At 50.3% G+C, this 21,940-nt stretch overlaps 1 protein-coding gene across 1 annotated transcript in view; it reads left to right on the forward strand.

Annotated features, from left to right (window-relative positions):
• PREX1 (phosphatidylinositol-3,4,5-trisphosphate dependent Rac exchange factor 1) overlaps nucleotides 1-21,940 on the forward strand; it is a 254,992-nt gene that overhangs the window by 198,660 nt on the left and 34,392 nt on the right. Inside the window, exons 15-18 of the mRNA XM_007938333.2 lie at nucleotides 11,566-11,638; nucleotides 15,197-15,339; nucleotides 16,806-16,898; nucleotides 18,649-18,797. Coding sequence (XP_007936524.1) covers nucleotides 11,566-11,638; nucleotides 15,197-15,339; nucleotides 16,806-16,898; nucleotides 18,649-18,797 — 458 coding nt within the window. The remainder of the gene's footprint in view (nucleotides 1-11,565; nucleotides 11,639-15,196; nucleotides 15,340-16,805; nucleotides 16,899-18,648; nucleotides 18,798-21,940) is intronic.

Raw genomic sequence — 21,940 nt, forward strand, 5'->3', positions numbered from 1 at the left:
CAACCATCACCATTCCTGAATTTTTCCGTCACTCTTAATGAAGATGTTCTTGGAGGGGCACAGGCTGACTGGGGGCTTGGCAAAGCACTCCTTGGGGCAGTTTTTCTGTACCTTCTCAGAGGCTTGTGTCCCATCTCCACTGCTTGTTTTGGGTGTCCCAGCTGCTCCCGCCTATCTGTCTCCCCTTCATAGCTCTGGTTCACAGGGTACTAATCAGCACTGGCAAAGGGTTGTGTGTTATCTCATCGAGTTCTCCAACCTTTGTTTTAGAGATAGGGAACTAGGGCTCAGAGAGGCCGAGAGCCTGGCCCTAGGGCACACAGCTGCTCACTGGCAAAGCTGGGACTTGAACGGGCTTGTCTTATCCCCTGGTGCTTTGGTTCTGTGAACTTCTCAGGGAACCCAGAAGAATGTTCATTTGCAGTCTGTGATAAGAACATATTGGCTCTGAAAGACGTGGAGAAAAACCGCAAAATCCAAATGGATCAGTGTTTAATTAAACATCTACAGAGCACAGCATTCCATCAGGTTTGTTAATTGTTAAATTCAGCGTCCGGAAAGACTTCATTCCATTGGAGAACAGTCTGTGGCTGGATTTCCTCACGTTGCACCGATTGCTGGTGATGGCTGAGAAGTCACAGCCAGTCTGTGCAGTAAACGCTTCTTGGCACCAAATAACTTCAAGGGCCAGTTTAGAAAAAAAACCTTGAAAAATTCTTTTTTTAAGCCAAAAAAGTAGGCTTAATGTGAGAGGTATACACATTTTAATGTTTGCTATTTTAATATGTTTCCTAAGGCATGGGAGGTCTCGAAAGAACTGTGGATTTGAGTTCAGATTTACAGTGGCTGGGAAGCCCAGGGTTCTAACCACTGCTCTACACCGCCCTCCTCACCCCGTGGGTCACGTGAAACCAGCCCAGAGCATGTGTTTTATTTCTACATTCATGGTGGTTCAGTGGTAGAATCCCTGCCTTCCATGTGGAAGACCCAGGTTCGATTCCTGAGCAGTGCACCTCATGCAGCTACCACCCATCCCCCAGTGGAGGCTCGCGTATTGCTGTGATGCTGAACAGGTTTCAGTGGAGCATCCAGACTGAGACAGACTAGCAAGAAAGGCCATGTGATCTCCTGAAAATCAGCCAGTGAGAGCCCTGTGGGGCACAGTGGGCTGTTCCACAACCAGTCACGGGTAGGGCGCAGGGCCGGGCAACATTTCATTCCATTGACCACTGGGTCTCCATGAGTCAGGGCCGACTCAACAGCGGCTAACAACAACAACAGACCTGGGTTCAAATCCCAGCTTCTTTACTTCCTGGCTGAGTGCCCTTTGGTAAGGTACTTAACCTCTCTGTGCCTCAGGTCCCTCCCCTGAATAATGAAGCTAAAAATACTCCCTTCTTCCTTGGATTGGTTTGAAGATACAATGAGTTAATCATGTCAAGTGTTTGTTGTTGTTGTTGTTATGTGCCGTTGAGTCGAACCGACTCATAGCGAACCCTCCTTGGGTTTCCAAGGCAGTATCACTATGGAAGTAGATTGCCCCATCTTCCTTTTGAGGAGTGGCTGGTGGGTTTGAACCGCCAGGCTTTTGGTTAGCAGTCAAGTGCCTTAGGCACTATGCTACCAGAGCTCCTTGTCAAGTGCTTAGAATGATGTAATTGGTCAGTAGATGCAACGATTATTATAAATCTTTCTCTCCTTCCACAAAGGATTCAGGGTGGTTCAGAATTCCAAGCAGGATGGAATGCTAGAAGGAGCCATAGTGGTGCGGTGGTTAAGCGCTTGACTGCGAATGGAAAGTTGGGCAGTTTGAACCCACGAGAAAGATGTGGCACTCTGTAAAGATGACAGCCTGGAAGACACTATGCAGCAGGTCTGCTTTATCCTATAGGGTCACTGTGAGTCGGAATCGACTCGAAGGCAGTGGGTTTGGTTTTGGTTTGTTTACAGAAGGCTAATGAAATTGCCGTGGGACTTGGAGCACTTTTGCCTTAAGACCAGGGAGTAGGCAGCCAGGGGCCTCCTGAGTAGGCTGACACCAGCTGAGGGGGCACTTGGTGTTTTGTTTTGGGGTTTAGGTGTTTTGGTCCGAGCCCAGCCATCCCCGGTGTCAGGGATCTCAGAAATGCCTGTTTCTCGCCGCCAGGGGTGGGTCTTTCTGTGGTTCGTCTTACCACTCAGCTTCATCGTGTCCAAGGAACTGATTGGTTGGTTTCAAAGCAGACTGTGGATGCAGATGGCGAATCATGGGGTAGAGTGGGACAGGACGTGGTGAGAAGTCATGGATGGAGACATATAGGCATGCCTCCTTTTATTGTGCTTTGTGGATACTATGGTTTGGTTTTTTATTTTTATTTTTATTTTTTTTTACAAATTGAAGCTTTCTGGCAACACCATTTTTCTAGTAACATGTTCTCACTCCCTGTCTCTATGTCACATTGTGGTAATTCTTATGATATTTCCAGCTTTTTCATAAGGTTATTGTACGCTTAATACACTACACCCACCCACTGACATTGAGTTGATTCTGCATCATGGCAACCCTTTAGGACACAATAGAACTGCCACATAGGGTTTCCAGGGCTATAAAACTTTAGGAAAGATTAACCTCATCTTTCTTCCTTGGAGTGGCTGGTGGGTTCAAACCGCTGACCTTTTGGTTAGCAGCCTTGGGCTTTAACTGTAGCACCATCACAGCTCCTTTAAGAGACTGCAGTATACTGCAAACATAACTCTGTGAAACCACAAAACCCATGCGCCTTGCATTACTGCAGTATTCACTTAATTGCGGTGGTCTGGAACCGAACCCGCCACGTCTCTGAGTTCTGCCTTTACTTGGAGACAGAGTGGACTGATTGAGTGACTGAGGGGACAGGGTGGGAGTCAAGGATAAGCCCTGGATTTTGGCTTGGATTTTGGGTGGATGGATAAAAAGACGAGAGAAGAAATCACAGTCTGTGGGGGAAATCACTATTGCTCCTTGGGCATAGGAAGTTGCTCTATTTGGGTTGGATACCATGGGGCTTCCCAGGGTGGGTTGGGGAGGGGTGGGCTTTACTCTCCTGGAGCATCAGGACGCCTGATGCTACTGTTTTACGTTCTGGGGACACAGCAGACAAATTCCTGTTTTCTTGTGTCTTAAGTGCTGGCGGGGGCTGAGGGGTGGGAGAGACACTGAATGAACAAGAAAATGAGTTAAACGTGTTACTTGTTTTTGTGTGTTAGCTGGTGCTGGGGGTGACAGTGGGGGTGGGGCTAGAGTATGTGAGAGCAGGAGGGGGGTTTGCCCCTTTCAGTGGGTGAGGGTTGGCGCAGGTGACGCAGGTTGGTCAGGCTGGGCTTTAATGAGAAGGCACAGTTAGGCCGAGACCCAGAGGAGCTGGGAGTGAGCTAGGGAACATTTGGGACAGAACCTTCCATTCAGGGACAGCAACTCAAAGGCTCTGAGGCTGGAGGGAGCTAACGGAGACCAGTGTGGCAGGAGTGACGGGAGGTCGGGATGGGGGTGGGGACAAGGAGCTGAGGGGAGAGCATGATGGGGGAGCCCAAACCAAACAACTGGTTGTTGGTGTCAGTTTGGTTCCGACCCACTGTGGCCTTGTGTGCTGTAGACTAGAACTGTGCTCCATAAGGTTTTCTCAGCTGTGATGTTTTATGGAAGCAGATTGCAGGTCCTACTGTACCCCTGGGTGGGTTTGAACCACCAACCTTTAGGTTAGTCGTGGAACACAGACTATTTGCACTACCCGGGGACCATTGGGAGAGCTAGCAGGCAGACAGTCACATGGAGCCTTTAGGCCATTGACAGGACTCGACCACTGCAAGCTCCTAACAGAGGATGGCCGATGCCTGGCTGAGGTCCTCAGGGGATCCCTCTGACTGCATGAGGAGGACTGTGGAGGGACTGAGAGGAAGCTGGCATCAGGGAGGCCAGTGAGGAGGCCCTTCAGTCTCCAGGCAGGGGAGGCTGGTAGCTGAGAACAGGCTGTGGTGTAGCAGGTGGAGAGGTGGTTGGATTCTGGGTATATCTCCCAGGTAGTGTGTCTCAGTCTCCCAATGCTGCTATAACACGTATACCACAAGGGGGTGGCTTTAAAGGACAGAAATGTATTTTCTCACAGTTCAGAAGGCTGGGAGTCTGAACTCAGGGCACTGGCTCTAGAGGAAGGCTCTCTGTGGCACTGAGGGAAGGTCCTGTCTCAGCTTCTGTGGCCCCAGTGTCCCTTGGCTCCTTGGCGATCCTCACGTGTGCTCTGTGCCCCTCAGTGTGTGCTTGTTGGCCTCTGTGTTTCTGTGGCTCCTTATCACTCAGGCGATTAGGTTTTAGACACACCCTGCACGTGCCCTAAGTAGCATTACAAAGGAAACCCTATTTCCAAATGGGATTATAGCCACAGGTGTAGGGTTAGGAATCCAGCATATATTTTGGGATGCACATAGTTCAATCCATCACCAGACCTGATGAGATTTACTGATGGATGGATGGTATGTGGGAAGTGAGAGACAGAGGGGTCAGGGACAACTCCAAGGTCTTCATCCAGAGTAACTGGAGAGGGTGGAGTTGCTGTTGATGGAGACAAGGAGGGTGCAGAAGGGAGCAGGTTTGGGGGGAGGCTCAGGGCTGACTGGGGCATGTGGGAGGAGGACCCAGCAGAAGGGATTGCCAGCGGTGGTTGTCTTTGGGAACTAGCATCGGGACAGGGTGGGGGCACCTCGTGGCCAGCGCTGCCAGGGAAGCCTGGTGCTGGCCCAAGGTTCCAGGAGTAGCCTGAATCATTGTCCATGGACCCTGAGTCCCCCCCCTCCCAGCATCCTGCTTCAAGTGGAAGCAGCGTGAGGAAGGGGACCAAACTGTTGCAGCTGACCAGGAAATGCACCATCTGCTTCAGCAGACCTCCTGGGCCTCGGCCTGGCCTGGGGCACAGGGAAGGAGCTGGCAAAGAAGAATGACTCCCATGGGACTGATGGAAAGACATTTGGTATCCATCCGATCTGGGTCAGGGACGGGGGAAGAAGGTGCCCCTGTGTGTATGTGCGTGTGTGCATGCGTGTATATGCGTGTGCATGCGTGTATGTGTGAGATACTGAGGCTGTGACCTTGAAGACTGGTTACAAGAAGACAAGATTTCAGGAGTCATCCCCACCTTATACCTTAGCAGGAAAGCCAAGAAGAAAGCATGTGATTGTTTAGTTCAGGAGGGTTATTTCTCTTTAGATACATCTTCTTTTCTGGCTTCTAGATCATTCTGTACTTGAAAACAAAACGTTGATTGGCTCGGTTAAAAATGCTTTGGCTGCATATAATAGGAAACCTAACACTCAGTGGAGATGTTTTTCTCTCATATAACTAGGCATCCAGAGTTCATGTTTCTAGGGATCAACAATGCGTTACCTCAGCATCTCAAGATGGCTGCCACAGCACAAGGCACCACATCTACAGACTTTGGTCAAAGGCAGGCAGCAGGGCATTGAAGAAAGTTGTCTTACTCTGTTAACTCGGGAGGAGGTCTTCCCACAGATCCCCCAGGGGTCTTTCCTTCAGTTCTCATTGCCAGGTGGGTCCCACAAGTACCCTGAAACCGGACTCTGGGGAAGAGAACAGGGATTGCCAAGAGACGCGTTAGGATTCTCAGGGTGCACGCCCTGAGCCTGGGGAAGGGGTTGCCTCCCCACTGCCCAGAGATTCAGGGTTCTGTGAACTCCCAGGAGATGGTGGGCATTAGCTCTTGGGTAGATGAGCTCTGTCCTGTTCTCTTTTCTCATCAGCTGTGGGTTACCTCCTTTAGTTCTCAGAGCAACCCTGCGGGCAGTTCAGTCATTACTTTGAGAGAGGGAGAGTTTTGGCTTCCAGCACGCCCCTTCCCCCAAGGGCAGCTGAGGCCTGCAGTGTCCTCTGCTGGGGTAGCCAGCCAGCTGGGGTCTCCCCAGGCCACCCTTGGCCACCTCCCATCTCTGGGCCCACCTCCCATGCTCAGGTTCAGTTTCTTTTCCCTAACATGGGCGTGTGACAATGGTGACAGTGGTGACCTGTCAGGGTCTGCTGAGGCACCCAGGAAATGAAAGACAGTGTTATTGTTACTGTCCCTGTCCCAGCCTGGGAGACCTTTCCCTGACTATATAGGGGTAGACTGGCCTCTTCGTCTCCCTAGGCTCACAGTGGTGTATACTGCTCTTAGCCCTGTTGGCGTCCAGGTGAATGCGGTGAGTTCACCTTACGGCCACTACCCGGACAGCCCTCTAGACAGACTTCCTGGCCCTCCAGCTCCATTTCACTGATGAGGACACTAAGACTTAGGGTGGGAGCTCTGGTAGCATAGTGCCTAAGGCACTTGACTGCTAACCAGAAGGCTGGCAGTTCTAACCCACCAGCCATTCCTCGGAAGAAAGATGAGCCAATCTTCTTCTATAGTGATACTGCCTCGGAAACCCAAGGAGGGGTCGTTATGAGTTGGGTCCGACTCGAGGGCACATAAAAACAACAACAAGGCTTAGGGCAGAGTTACTGGGACACTCACTACAGGATGGTGTGTGTGTGCATGGAGTGGGTCCATAGGATGCCTTGAAGACAATGATAATAACAGGAATAATAATCATAATACCTCTGTATTAATGACAGGAGCCTGGGTGGTGCAGTGGTTAAACATTAGGCTGTTAACTGAAAGGTCAGTGCTTTGAACCTCCCAGCTGCTCTGCAGGAGAGAGATATTACAGTTTGCTTCTGTAAACATTTACAGCCTTGGAAACTCAATGGGGCAGTTCTGCTCTGTCCTGTGGGGTCACTGTGAGTCAGAATTGGCCCGATGGCAGAGCTTTGGTTTGGTGCGGGCCCTGATGACAGCTGATCAGGGGCATCACTCGGGGTAGTGATGCCTTGGAGAAGACAGGGCTGAGAAAATAAAGTGCACACAGGAAGTGAAACTAGCAAAATTAGAGAATTGCCCATGGCCACAGCCAGTAAGTGGCAGAGCTAAAATCCGGCCCCAGAGTCACTCTGTGACCTCTCTGCTCTGTGCCCTTATGTCTGAGATGCCTGGACTGGGAAGGAGCCAAGGGGTCAGTGAGCTGGGGCAGGAGACAGCAGGGGACAGGCCAAGGAGCCAGGTGCAGGAGGGCACAGATGGGTAATATGTGGTGCTGGCTTGGCAGAAACATGTCCAGAGTGCTGCCCCGCTGACCCCGGGTGCCCACCCCGGGTGGGTGCTGATGGTGGCAGATTTTCAGCATGGCAGAAAGGGGCCAGGTGGGAGCAAGCAGAGGCCTGGGAGTGTAGGGGACAACAGCTCAAGGTACCACAGAGGAAACAAAGGATAAACAGGAACAGGAGCCCTAGCTGCAACCTGGGACAGCCAGCCTGTCCTCTCCAAGCCTCAGGTTCCCTTTCTGTAACATGGGGATGGGAAGGGCCCTTCATCCCTGAAAGGCCTCCATTCACTGTACACTTGGGCAAGCTGCCAAGCCCCTTGGTGCTTAAATTTCTGTCAATTTGAATTGATCAGAGTGGTTGGCCTCCCAGGGTGATGGTGAAGACTGGATGAGGCTGTGTGATGCCCAGCACATGGTGAGCAAGGGGCCACCATGAGCGTTCCATGGGGTGTCAGAAATGACGGGCCAAGTAGTCTGAGGCACGCTATGTGAAGGAACGCCCCACTGTGTTGCATTTCCCCTCTCCGCTTTGCCTCTGGCACCTCCATCCCTAGGTGGTTTCCTGGCAAGAAGTTAAAGCGAGAAGTGCTCTCTGCGTGCCAGGCACAGGGGTAAGAGTCTCGCCAGGAGCAGCCCACCTGGTCCTCAGAGGCCTCTGAGGGGCGGGTGCGATTGTTCCTGCTTCATTGAGAGCAGGAAACCGAGGCTTAGGGAGACTAAAGTCTCTCTACCCGCGGCTTAGTCCAGAGTCAGTCTGCAAGTCTGGTTTCCCACCTTCACTCACTCATTCAAGTATTTATTGTGTCCCTCCAAGTATAGATGCTGTGTTTCAAGTGGGGACACAGTGAACATGGCAGACACTGCCTGCCACAGGGAGCTGACACTCTAGGAGGGGAGACAGAACTTAAACTAAACAAACGCATGAGTTAGTTTCAGATTGTGACAGACACCATGTGGTTATCACACAGGGTGATGAGAGCATGTGGCTAGATGGGTGTTTGTTGGGGGAATGAGTGGCAGGGAGTTAGGAGCAACACTGGAGTCATTAGGGAAAGGCCTCTCTGAGAAGGTGACACAGACACTGAGACCTGAAGAGCTGGGAGAGGGACATTCCAGGCACCAAGGCCCTGATGTGGGGCCGTGTATGGTGTGGAAGGAGCGGCCAGGAAGCCAGCGTGGCTGGATTGTCACGGTGAGTAGGCCATTGGGGCAGATGCGGCGGGCAGTGTGGCTGGTGAGGTGGCCCGGACGTGTGGGCCCTAGAGCAGTGTCTGTGTGGCCTTCTCAGGGAAGGGAGGGAATGCTGCCTTTGCTGACTTGTGGTTCCCCACAGCTGGCGGGAGTGGTGCGTCCAGGGCCGTGTTTCACTCTGGCAATAGCCCAGGCATGTTAACCTGAGAATCCCCGCTGTTCTAACTTTTGGAGCCTTTCCGTTAGTCCTCCCAGAGCCCTTGGACAGGGAGATTGGGGAGAAAGGCAGGGAGCCCAGGTTATGAGTGCCTCAGAAAGCCAGGTGGGCTCTAGACCCTGCTGGGCCTCCCAGGCCACAGAGTGGGCCTGCTGCCCACTGGGTCCAGCCTCCTTCCCTGCCGGCTCCTCACAGCTGGGGCCGCCTCCCCTGGCAAGATGCCAAGCATGCTGGCCCTCCAGCCACTGGCCTTGTGTCTCAGGAGAGAGATTTGTCCTGCCTTGAGTTAGCTGGTATGGCCCGTGTAGTGAAATACAGCCAACGGCTGCCATAGGCCCTCTAGTCTGGGTCTAAGTGCCAGCCTAGGCAGCTGAGCCCTGCAGCTTCCAAATGGCATTCATTTCTTCTTTATCAGGAAATCCCCTTCTCAACCCCCTGGGCTGCTGAGGAGGAAGGAGGGATAGTCAGGGCCCCTGTCCCGGCTCATGGCAGGTGGGCGCCTCTCAGGACGTCTCACATTTCAAGTCCTTTAAATGAGAGACTGGCTCACCCGGTGGCCCTCCGGACGGAGTTGCTGCTTGTTACCTGGCCACAAGCTCCTGCAGGCTTTGGTCCCTGCTGCAACACCTTCATTCATTCAAGAAATGTTTATTGAGCACCTGCTATAAGGAGCATCTGATGCAATCCGGGGGCATTTGCAATCGCCTCATATGCATGTGAAAGCTGGACAGTGAATAAGGAAGACTGGAGAAGACTGTTGTGTTTGAACTATGGCTTTGTTAGTGAAAAATACTGAATATATTGCAGGCTCCCAGAATGAAGAAATGAGTCTTAGAAGAAATTTTGGATACAGCACCAGCAAAGACCAGCGGCTAGCGAAGAACATCGTGTTTGGTAGTGGGACAGGGAAGACGAGGGAAACCCTTGATGAGGTGGATTAACAAGATGCTGCAACGATGGGCTGCGAGACACCAGTGATTACAAGATGGCACAGGACCAGGCAGCATGCCATTCTGTTACATGTGAGGTCACCATGAGTGGAGCCCACTTGGTGGCAACTACAACTGTGGGCCAGGCCCTGGGGACTCAGCAGTGAACACGGAAGATGGAGGTCCTTGTCCTTGTGGAGCTGACCTCTAGGTCACCTCTCCTGGCCAGCCGTGGTTTCTTCTCTCCCCACCCTACACTTTCGCCTGTGTTGCCCCCATGCCTAACAACACCTCCCCCACAGCTCACACACTTTGCCTGGATGTATTGAGATTATTTGGGTCGCCAGCAACAGAAACAGTCTCTGGCTTATTTAAGAAGAACAATAAGAAGATGACTTATTGGGAGGGTTTGGAGCATTCACAGAGCCCAGGGGAGACCAAGGAGCCAGGCCTTTGAGGGCAGGCTCCCTGAAATGCCAGCTTTTCAGAAGCCAGAACCAGGGAAGCAGGACTTCGGAGCACTGCCACTGGGGAGACTCAGCACCAACTGCTCTCTGTCTTTGAGCTCCTCCACTCAAGCAGATGCTCCTGAGCAGGAAGTGTCCTTTTGGCCTAGCTTAGATCCTGCGTGCATACCTGGCCAGGGAGGGCGGTGAGCTCCGATGGACCGTCCTATAAGACTGCATCTGACATGGGAGCACTGGCCTCAAAGGCAGAACCAACAGAGGCCCACCACACTGACCACTCTGGTTCATTCTTCAGATTTCTGATTGGATGTCACTTCCAACCAGAAGCCCTAACATGCACCATTTTCCCCGGGGTTCATTTGTATCAGCTTGAAACGTTTTTACATGCAAGAGCAGAAATCCCAACTCAACAATGCCTTAAACAGATAACCATACCACATCTTAAGAAGTATGGAAGTAGGTAGTTTCAAGGCTGGTGTATGGACTCAGTGATGTCCTTGAGGACCCAGGAGTCTTGCATTCTTCAGGCCACCATCCTCTGTACCTCAGCAGAGTCAGCCATCTTGGTTATAAGATGGCCACCACAGCCCCACGCCTCACTTCCTGACTTTGCCCCAGGCAGGGAGGGTGGAACTGCTTTTCCTGTTCATCAGGGAGGGACATGTTTTCCAGAAGCCTCTGGTAGGCTTCCCTGGATGCCTCATTGGCTGGAACTGGGTCAGTTATGAATTCAATTTGATTCCTAATATCAGGGACCCAACTACAGAGACGGAAACAAGTTGTTGGGCACCCTCAAGTCGGTTCCTCGATTCCTTCTCATAGTAACTCCATGTAACAGAGTGGAACTGCCCCATAGTGTTTTCTAGACTGTAATCTTTACAGAAGCACATTGCCAGATCTTTTGTCACAGAGCTGTTGGGTAGGTTTGAACCACTGACCTTTTGGTTAGCAGCCAAAAGCTAAAAGCCAAAAGTGCACTCCAGGGCTCCTTTGAAACAGATTAGGTGCTTATGTTTCTCTTACATGATAGAAGCCTCAGAACGGGTAGGGCAGCCCCTTGATATCATCGCAGACCTGACTCCCTCTGCCATTCTTTCAGCTCTGCCATCCTTATCATGTATGTCCCATCCTCACGGTCACATAGTGGTCTAGGATGACTTCAGGAGCTCCAGCCATCACATCTTTGTTCCAGGCAGAAGGAAGAGAAAGGAAGGGCCATGGGCAAAGGGAATTTTGCCAGATCTCAGTACAAATGATTTCTGCTTATATCTGACTGGTCACCTCTGGCTACAAGGGAGTCTGGGAAATGTAGTTTTATAGATAGAGGCTTTGTCTGCAACATTGCCAGATTTTACTGCTGGGGAGGGATGCCCCAGTGGCGGTTTCTAGGCAACCCACAGTGTCTGCCACTTAAAATCTCCATTGTTCCTTTTAGCATTCATCACACATACAACTAAATAGTTTCCTTGTTTGGGTTCTGCTAGTAGTAATCACAAGCACATTTGGGGATAGTACAGTAATCAGAACAGAGAAAAGTCCCCACCCTTGTGGAGCCTGCATCCTGGGTTGTGGGCTTTTCAGATGCTGGTCCATCTAATGCCTTCTTGATTTATTCCAGGGAGACTGCCAGACGCGAGAGGAGGCGGTGGCACTTGGCGTGGGACTGTGTAACAACGGCTTTATGCACCACGGTAATGCACTTGCTTCCCAGACCTGCTTCCCAGGGGCCTCGCCTGCCTGGGATGACCATCCTAGTACAGGAGAGCTGGCAGGGACCCAGGGAAGGGAAACCGAGGCCTGGAGAGAGCAAGTGAGGGGTGGAGGCTGCGCAGCATGCTGGTGGGGAAAGCTGGGCCGGAAGCTGGGTCTGTGGCTCTGGAGACTGTGGAGAATGGGCAGCTCGTGGGTCCCTCCCCTGTTCTGCGTGGATTGAGAGGTCACTTCAGGTGGGGACCAAGATGGTAGAGCATGGATCGGAATTGAGGTCAAATTGGACTTCCTGTGCCCTTCTGCCTGGATTGGACGTGGCCTCTGATGTGGGCAGTAGGGGCCCATGGGTTTCCACGTGGAGTGGGTTGTGAATGCGAGAGGGAGGAAGCCAGGCTAGACCCTTCCTCGGACATTCATTCACTTTTGCTGGCCTTGCCCTCACACGGCGTTGCTATGAGTTGGAATTGACTCAGTGGCACCCAACCCCAACAGCAGCCCCTCAGGTAAATCACTTCTCTCTCATGTGGGCCATGTGGTCTGTGCAGCTGCTCAGCTCCATCGTAGCCCAGAAGCAACTAAAGGCGATGTGTCAATGAATGGGTGTTGCTGTGTTGCAATAAAACTTTATTTACAGAATTAGGTAGGGGCTATAGTGTTTCAGCCCCTAGTCTAACTGCTGGCTGAGAGAGTGGCCTGAAAAGTCGTCAGGTCCATCTCCCTTGTAGCCAACAGATTTGGTTCAGGGCCTGTCCAGCTACTCTTACTAAGGCCAGGCTCCTCTTGGGGCCCCAGCTTCCTCCCTCTTTCCACTGAGGCCCTGCTACTACCTTGTCCTCTGAGCTCAGCCACCTAGTGGTCCTGGAGGTTAGACAGCCCCAGCTGAGGTGGGCAGGGCCAGCTCAGCCGACAGTGACCTTGACCTCCCCACTCTCACCAGAGTCTTAAGGTTCCCAGAAGCTTCTCTGTTCCCCATGGCGCCCCCTCAGTTTGTCCCTCCCACCAGTCAGCTGGGCAGAACCTCTCATTTGTGGGTGACAGTAATGAGAAGTCCACCCAGCTGCTATTCCGGGAAGGCTGCTGGCTGAGAAAATTCCGCAGGGGGCAAGTCCCAAGCAGTGCTGACGCCCTCAGAGCCCCTAGGGGAGAGAAATTGCAGGGTGTGGGCCCTGCACCCCATCCCCTGCCACGAACTCAAAAATTGTCTAAAACAGGAAAGGCTGAAATCCTAGGGTTGGGGCTGCAGCAAAACGCAGGGTAGGGCTGAGGAAGGTGGGGCTGGGTCTCCAGGACCTCCCGCCACACCTCCCACCACGTCCGAGCTGAGCTCAGAGGGCCCCAAGGTGCCCTCACTTTAGCCACATACAGGGAAACTGGAGCTCTGGTAGCATCGTGCCTAAGGCATTTGACTGCTGAAACCAGAAGGTGGTTCAGACCCACCAGCCACTCCTCAGAAGGAAGACTGGGCAATCTACTTCCGTAGAGATACCACCTCGGAAACCCAAGGAAGGGTCCCTATGAGTCAGATCTGACCCGATGGCAGTGAGTTTGTTTTTTTTTTTTTTTTGAGGTTCCCCACTGAATCCTCAAAGCCATCTTGGGAGGTCGGCTTATTATCCCCATAGATGAAACTGCAGCTCACAGAGGCTAAAGGGCATGAAGGTAGTAAGTGGCTGAACTGGGATTTGAACAGGTGTACATCCTACAAAGCCCAAGAGCAGACGACTTGTCGCAAAGATGTGAAAGGTCGGACCTCACCCTGCTGAACTTAGACTTCAGGGAGTCTGTGCTGTTTTCCTCAAACCTTTCAGCCAAAACACAGCGGTGTGCTTCCCACGCCCAGCCCTTGAATCTTTTAACTCATGTTTATGCTGCAAGCGAAGCCCGCGGCCCCTAGAGACCTGGCACCCAGCTCTGGGGAAGGCAGCCATTTCTGTGCTTGTTTTCCCCAAGGAGGTAACTGGGAGGCCTGAGAAAGACACTCAGAGCAGGTGGAGGCCCCTAGGAGATGAAGGGGGAGAAAGAAAGGCCTCAGGCAGCATTTCGTTTAGTCACCAAAGCACTAAAAGGCCTGTCTTCAGGGATTACGGGACAGGTCGCTGCTAAAGCAGCTGATATTCTTCTGTCCGGACTGCTGACCTCAGACGCAGGCTTTACTTCACTGAGCCTCTGTTTCCTCCTTTGGCTGTTATGTTCATCCCTGCTTCTGTCTAACTAGCCAGGCCAGGCAACGGTGAAAAGGAGAAGGCCAGATGAGGGCGGTTCTGCCACCTCCTTCCTGGCTCTGTGACCTTGGGCAGCTTATTTAACCTTTTTGGACCTTGGTCTCCCCATCTGTAAAATAGGTATAGCAAATCCGTCCTTGTCTAAGGAACAAATGAACTTAGCCTTGGGTTCACCCTGTGCCTGGCACTAGTAGGTGTTTAGTTAAATTGGAATCCACAGGGATCAGATAACGTATTGGTTGTTCCAGGTTATTTTCACTCATTTTCCTGGCTTATCCTAGAACAGGGGTTGGCAAACTTTTTCTGTGAAGGACCAGATAGTAAACACTGTGGGCTTTGTGGACCAGACATCTCTGTCACAGCTATTCAGCTCTGTCCTCATGGCACGAAAGCAATCATAGATAATGGGTAAACGAATTAGCATGGCTGTGTTCCAGCAAACTATATTTATGGAAACAGGTCATGGGCTGGATTTGGCTTGAGGGGCCACAGTGTGCCTCTCCGCTAGGCTAGAGCACCTCATTAGGGTCCCTTTTTGATTCTAGGAACTCTGGGTAGAGTAGTTAAGGCATTTGGTCACTAACCAAAAGGTCAAAGTTTTGAACCTGCCAGGCACTCTCTGGGAAGATAAGACAATCTACTTCCGTAAAGTTTTATTATAGCCTTGGAAACCCTGTGGGGCAGTTCTGTCCTGTACTATGGGGTCACTATGAGTCAGAATTGACTTGATGGCAGTGGATTTGGTTTTTGGCTTTGGCTTTTCCATCCTAGGACAAAAGATACTGTCCTGTGTTCTGTGTAATTAGCTTTAGTTTTAACGTTCATATTTAGGTCTTTAATCCATCAGGAGTTTATTGTTGTATATGGTGTGAGATAGGGATACAGTTTTGTTCTTTTCCCCTGAGTGAGCCAGTTTTTCCTGCACCATCTGTGGAGCACTCCATGTGATCATTCATCATCTGTCATGTACTAAGTTCCCATAAGCACATGGGTTATGTGATATTTCCTCTCTCCCACCAGCTGTTTATCTGTTTCTGCTCCAGTTCCCCACTGGTTTTTGTTACTATAGATTTGCAATACAGCTTTATAGCAGGTGGTACAATCTCAGATTTTTCAAGAGAAGTCAGAAAGTCACATGTTTATATGAACTATCCTAATATGTTTGTGTTGGCCCACAATTCCTTTTTTAATAAACCACTGTGCTGGCCAAACCAAACTTGTCTAGGTGCTGGTTCCAGCCCCTGGCTGGCAGTTGGCAAACTACTGAAATGTTCCCATGTGAGCCTGACCTCGTGCTTGTCTGTGTGCGGCTTGCAGTGCTAGAGAAGAGCGAGTTCAAGGATGAGTCCCAGTACTTCCGCTTCCATGCTGACGAGGAGATGGAGGGGACCAGCAACAAGAACAAACAACTTCGCAATGACTTCAAGCTGGTGGAGAACATCCTGGCCAAGCGTCTGCTGGTAGGAGCAAGGCCTCGTTGCTGGGCCCTTCTTCCCACACCCACTTGCAGGCCTGGGAGCTGAGCTGGCTGGCCTTTGGGTTGTAGCCAGAGAAGAGGCTCAGCTTTGGGCACCAAAGAGTATGGGGGATTCTGGAAGATAGGTGGAGACACTGTCAAGAGACCAGGTCTGTTTATCAGCCAGGGATCTTCCCAGGAGTCCTGGTGGTACAACAGTTCAATGCTTGGCTAACCTAAAGGTTGATGGTTCAAACCCACCAGTGGCTCCATGGGAGAAAGACCTGGTTCCCTGCTTCTGTAAAGAAAACCCTATGGGACAGTTCTGCTCTGTCACATGTAGTCACTATGAGTTGGAGTGAACTCGATAGCACACAACAACAGCAGCAACAGCAGCCCTCTTCCTGGAAGAGATTGGGCTTACTGGGCGCCCCTTCCCTGTCCTTTCCATCTCCCCGCTCCCTCCCGCATCCCCAGCTGACACTGTGAAGTCCTGAAATCCCTCAGCCCATGTACCGTGTGACTAAAGTCAGCCTGGCCTCCTGTCCGTGTTCAGTTGCCATACAGTTATTTAGGGTGGAACATTTACCAGCCTGTTCAGATATTTCACCAGTGTAGCCCAACAAACCTGTTCCTATGCTTGCTGACCAGCCCTCATCTTAATGCCTGGCCCACAGTAGCCAATCAAGAGAGAAGCTCAACTTCTCTTAGGTGTTGCAATGCAGAGTCCCTGGGGTTATAAACAAGAGCCCTTCGTGGGTCTTTGAGAATTTGTAGGTAAGTTAGAATAGGTGCATATGGTTCTTATTTAACCTTACTTTCGTGCAAGAAAGGAGCTCTGGTGGTGCAGTGGTTAAATCGCTCAACTACCTGCCACTGTGCTGTGGGGAGGACTCCCTCCCACTCAGCTTCCTTCCTAGACCCACATCCTTGGTGGCTCGGCTCCTTTGGTCCAATTTCATTCATTCATTCAGTCAGTAAATATTTACTGAGCACCTAGTGTAAGGTGTAAAGGAGCTCTGGTGGCATAGTGCCTAATGCATTTGACTGCTAAGCAGAAGCATGGCAGTTCAAACCCATCAGCCACTCCTCAGAAGGAAGACTGGGCAATCTACTTCCGTAGAGATACTCCCTTGGAAACCTGAGGAGGGAGTCACTATGAGTCAGAATCGACTTGATGGCAGTGAGTTTGGTTTTTTTTTTTTTTGGTTCAGTGTATGCCAGTAGGTAGGAAGAGAGACAGTGAAAAGTAAACCAACATGTAATCAGTCATAGGTCATGGTGAGAGCCAGGTGGCATGTCCTCATTTGACAGGCGTGTATTGGGCACTTGCTATGGGCCAGGCACTGTTGGCTTCCCTGTAGGCCCTTCCCTCTCTACCCTTTGGTCGGTCTGAGGCATACAGAGTTGCCAGGGTCACAGTCCGGGGTGGGTATGATGTGGCTGATCCCTCTTGCCTTGGACCTGCAGATCTTGCCTCAGGAAGAGGACTACGGCTTTGAGATCGAGGAGAAGAACAAGGCTGTGGTGGTGAAGTCGGTCGAGAGGGGCTCACTGGCTGAGGTGAGCCTCTAAGGGCAGGGGAATAGAACGCTCCAGCTGGGGCTGCCTGCAGGTGGCAGAGCAGAAGGTCCCTCTCAACATTCCTTGAAGGGTCCTCTTAGGGTCCCGAGGCAGACAGACCAGCTCAGCAAATCCTGGAATGTCAGCTGTTCCCCTTTTCTCCTTCCCCTTGGTGGAGAAACTGAGTCTAGGACCCGCTTGTCTGCAGCTGCAGGGGGAGCTGGGATAGAGCCCCGCTGCTCAGGACTGCTCTCCTAGCGTGTTCCACCAGCTCCCTCTCCTGGGCCCTGTGGGGAGGACAAGCAAAAAAGCAGAAGGCTTCTGAATCAGTTAGGATTTAGGTTCAACTGTGACCAGAAGGCTGGCGGTTCAAACCCACCAGCCACTCCTCGGAAGGAAGGTTGGGCAATCTACTTCGTAGTGATACCGCCTTGGAAACCCATGGAGGGGTTGCTATGAGTTGGATCCAACTCAACAGCAGTGAGTTTGGTTTTGGTTTAGTGGTGATGATAGAAAGGAGCCCTGGTGGCATAGTGCCTAAGGCATTCGACAGCTAACTAGAAGGTTGGTGGTTCAAACCCACCAGCCACTCCATTTAAGGAAGACAGGGCAACTTACCTCCATAAAGATTTACTGCCTTGGGGGTTCCTATGAGTCAACGTCGACTCAATGGTAGCGAGTTTGGTTTTTTGGTTTTGTGATAATGGAATAAAGACCCTGGATGGCACAGTGGTGAAGTACTCAGCTGCTAACCAAAAGGTCAGCTGTTCTAACCCACCAGCCATTCTGTGTGAGAAAATTTGCTCCTGTTGAAATTAAAAAAAAAAAAAAAAAAAACAAACTCGCTGCCATTGAGTCGGTTCTGACTTATAGTGACTATCCCCTCCTTGGGTTCCCAAAAGCTGTATCTCTGTGGAAGTAGATTTCCCAGTCTTCCTTCCAAGGAGTGGCTGGTGGGTTTGAACCTCCAGCTTTCTGGTGAGCAGTCAAGTGCCTTAGGGCACCCTACTGGGCAGTTCTATTCTGTCACATAGCGTTACTATGAGTAGAAATTAACTTGATGGCAACAGGTTTGGATTTGGCTTTTGGTGGTAGAGGAAAACACCAACTAACAGTGGCTTGACTAAGACTGTTGCTCTCGTATGTACACAAGTTGCTCAGGAAAGCCCAGGCAGGTCAGCACCAGGTCCTCTGCCTCATGTCCTCTCAGCATCTCCCAGGAAGGGTGAAGGGAGATGCAGCCACCATGTTGTCCAGGTACAGCTGGCTTCCTTGCAGCAAATAGGAATGCTTTTGGCTGCAAGCAGCCACACACTCACCTCATGGTGGCTGAAACAGTAGAGCTTTATTTTCCTAATGACAAAGTGGTGGCAAAGAAATCTTGGTTCGGGGCTGGTATCGTCTCAGTTTTCATGGCCAACCTCCCATGGTCACAAGATGACTGCCCCAGTTTGATGCTTTGTGTCCTCACACATTAGGCCATACTAGAGAGTTTCTCCTCAAGGAAAAACATCTTTCACATTAGGCCCTCCAGCAGGCTTTGCTTGATAGCTGATTGGCTAGAATTGTGCCTCGCGTGCACCCTTTAACCAGTTAACACACAGGGTCAGGATTGTCATGGTGGGCCTACCCTGGTCATGCTTGCTCCCTGTGTTGCGTCATGCTGCCTGAATATATTCGAGGTTTCCTAGTGAGGAAGAAAGGAAGTTAGTAACTTGGTGTGCATGTTTCTCCAATGCCACCCACCAAGATGGCGGGCCTGCACGTGGGGAGGAAGGTCTACTCCATCAACGAGGACCTGGTGTTCCTGCGGCCCTTCTCAGAGGTGGAGTCCATCCTCAACCAGTCTTTCTGCTCCCGCCGCCCACTGCGCCTCCTAGTGGCCACCAAGGCCAAAGAGTAAGTGTCCCCAGGGGCAGGTGGCTGGCCAAACTTCCTCTCACTGAAGAGTTGCCAGAGGCCTGGGGATGGTAGTGGTGGTGGTGGTGGTGGGACACAGACTGTCCTAGTTCCCTGTAGATAGGACCTGCTGCTGGCAGCTTGTTGCAAAATGCTGGGTTCCTTCATTCATTCCACAGATATTTGATGAGTACCCACTGTGTGCTGAGTGGTGTTTCAGGCTCTGAGGATAGAGTAGTATTGGGATGGATACCATTTCTACCTTCTTAGATCTCAGGGTCTAGTTGGGGATGGAGGAGACAGATAATATGTTTCATATTAACATATTAACAGATGAAGAAGTGAAATACACAAGAACCAGTTGGTGTAAGTGTGAAGCAAAAATGTCAAGCTGGGACAGGGCATGAGGCATGTGGAAGGATGGTCGTTAGGGAAGGCTCCACTGAGAATTGAGGTGAAGACTTGGGGGAGTGAGGGAGGAAGTCAAGGTGTTATCTGGAGGAAGAGCACTCTAGGCCAAGGGGGGACAGCAAGGTCCTGAGGTGGAACCATGTCTAGGAACATGAGGAACATTGAGGAAGCCAGTGTGGCTAGGACACAGTGAGCAGGAAGGGTAGACGATAAGTTTGCCTAAGCAGTGGGGCCCCAGGTCCCACCCAACCTTGTGTCCACTGGGAGGACCCATGGAGAGGCACTGGAAGTTTCTGAGCAGAAGTGAGGTTCTGACAGACTCCCCATGGCTGCGTGTGGAGATTGGATGCTGGGGCAAAGGTCAAAGTAAGGAGGCCCAGCTGGGGAGCAGAGGGGGTGGTGAGACGTGGTTGGACAGTGGATGTAGGTACAGCGGAGACATTTTCTATTTTAAATACTATGCTTCTCCCTTCCAGTTGAGGCAAATGCTACCTGTTTTCTGTTGACAGGTGTGATGGCAAGTTTTGAATGTGATTACCTCAGTAAAAAGGCAAGCCAATTTAGGGAAAACGATCGATTGTTTGGTTGGCATGTGGAGAGGACAAAAATCACAGAGATGGAACATGCATGTAGAAAGTTGCAGAAACACTTGAGGTTTGAGAACAGCCTCCTGGGATGGATGGCTTTATCTGGCAGGTGGGGAAGGGAGGGACGTCTTGCAGCACAGTGTGGGGGACACGCCTGGACCGGGGCTCAGGGCAGCTGCATTTGCCTCAGGATTAGCGGCACCACTGCTCAACCCAGGCAGTGCCTGTCCTCCCTTCTTTACCCTTCTACATATTGAATGGCTGAGACTTGGGCTTTCAACCTTGCTCCCTAGGACACCTCTGTGGGTCTTTCAGGGTCAGCACCAAGAGGTACTGGGCCATCTCTTGACCTCCCATCTGTGACTTTTTTTTTTTTTTTTTAGTAGTTTATCGTAACCTTGGAGAAAATCGACATAGCAAATTAGGCTCTCGTGTAACAATTTCTATGCATATTATTCAGTGACATTGGTCATGCTTTTCACAATGTGTCTGCATTCTTACTATTTCCATTCTGGTTGTGCTGCTTCCATTAATCTAGCTTCCTTGTCCCCCTTACCATCTCATCATTGGTCTAGGTGTTGGCCTTAGGTCTTATTTAGATAATTGCTTAGAGGAGCACAGTATTTGTAGGCGATATTAGTTATGTTATGAGCCTTTCTGTCTTTTGATGGATAGGTGACCCCTGGGAGTAGTTTGAGTTCTAAGTTGAAAGGTTTGCTTGGGTGATAAGTCTCTGGGGCTCCTGTGGTCTCTCCCGGTCCATTAAGTCTGGCCATTTTTTAGCAATTTGAGTTTCTATATTTTCTTCCTATTCTGTATTGGACCATGACTTGTGTCCTTGGTTGGGATGGTCAGTAGTAGTTGCCAGGTACCATCTAGTACTTCTGGTCTCAAAGTAGGGGAGGCTGTGGTTCGTGTGGAATACTGGTCCTGTAAACTAGCTTCTCCTTTGGTTTCCTTCTTTCTATTTTGTTCCAGATGCATAGATACCAGATACCAGTAGTAGTATCTTAGATGACCACTGCAAGTTTTAAGACCCCTGATGGTACTTAACAAACTGCGACGTAGAACATTGCCTTTATGAAGTGTGTGATGCTAGTTGACTGAGCTGCTTTGTGAGACTATGGTCCTAGGGCCTCAAAGCCGGTAACCCAGTCCTGTGAGCTGTTTGGCTCTGTCCATAACTGTGCTGCCATGTGCTTTATTTTATATATGAATATATATGCTGCACATCCAAACATATGTAACATAAGCCTACAGAAAGTGAGGATGACTTGAAGCATTTACTGATGAAGATTAAAGACTACAGTCTGCAGTACAGATTACACCTCAACATAAAAGAAAATGAAAATCCTCACAACTGAAACAATAAGCAGCATCATGATAAATGGAGAAAAGATTGAAGTGTTCTAGAATTTTCATTTGTGACAACGTTATCCATAATTTGGTGTGATCCACACAGTCAAATGCTTTTGTATAGTCAGTAAAGCACAGGTAAACATCTTTCTGGTATTCTCTGCTTTCAGCCAAGATCCATCTGACATTAGCAATGATATCCCTCATTCCACATCCTCCTCTGAATCCAACTTGACTCTCTGGCAGTTCCCTGTCAATGTGCACCTACAACTGGTTTTGAATTATTTTTCAGGAGAATTTTACCTGTATATGATAGTAATGATATTGTTCCAATTTGGTTGGATACCCTTTATTTCCCTTTCTTTTCTTATTGCTCTAAGACTTCCAGTACAATATTGAATAAAAGTGGTGATGGTGGGCATCATTGTCTTGAACCTGTTTTCAAGGGGAAGACAAAGCCAATAATGTTGGCTTTTGATTTTCTAATTATGCTCTTAAATATATTAAGAAATTTTTCTTCTCTTCCTAGTTTTCTGGGAGTTTTTATCAGAAAAGGATGTTGGATTTTATCAGATGCCTTTTCTGCATCAATTGAGGTGATCATGGGATTCTTAAGTTTTATTTATGTGTTGAATTACATTAATTGATTTTCTTATGTTGCACTATCTTTGCATTTGTGGTATGAATCCCACCTAACCATGGTGTATGATTTGTTTGATATGCTGTTAAATTTGGCAGGCTAGAGAGCTCTGGTAGCATAGTGCCTGAGGTGCTTGACTGCTAACCAGA

The sequence above is a fragment of the Orycteropus afer genome, unplaced genomic scaffold (genome assembly GCF_000298275.1).
Source record: "Orycteropus afer afer isolate SDZICR_OR568_19922 unplaced genomic scaffold, OryAfe1.0 scaffold00049, whole genome shotgun sequence".
NCBI classification, from domain to species: Eukaryota; Metazoa; Chordata; class Mammalia; order Tubulidentata; family Orycteropodidae; genus Orycteropus; species Orycteropus afer.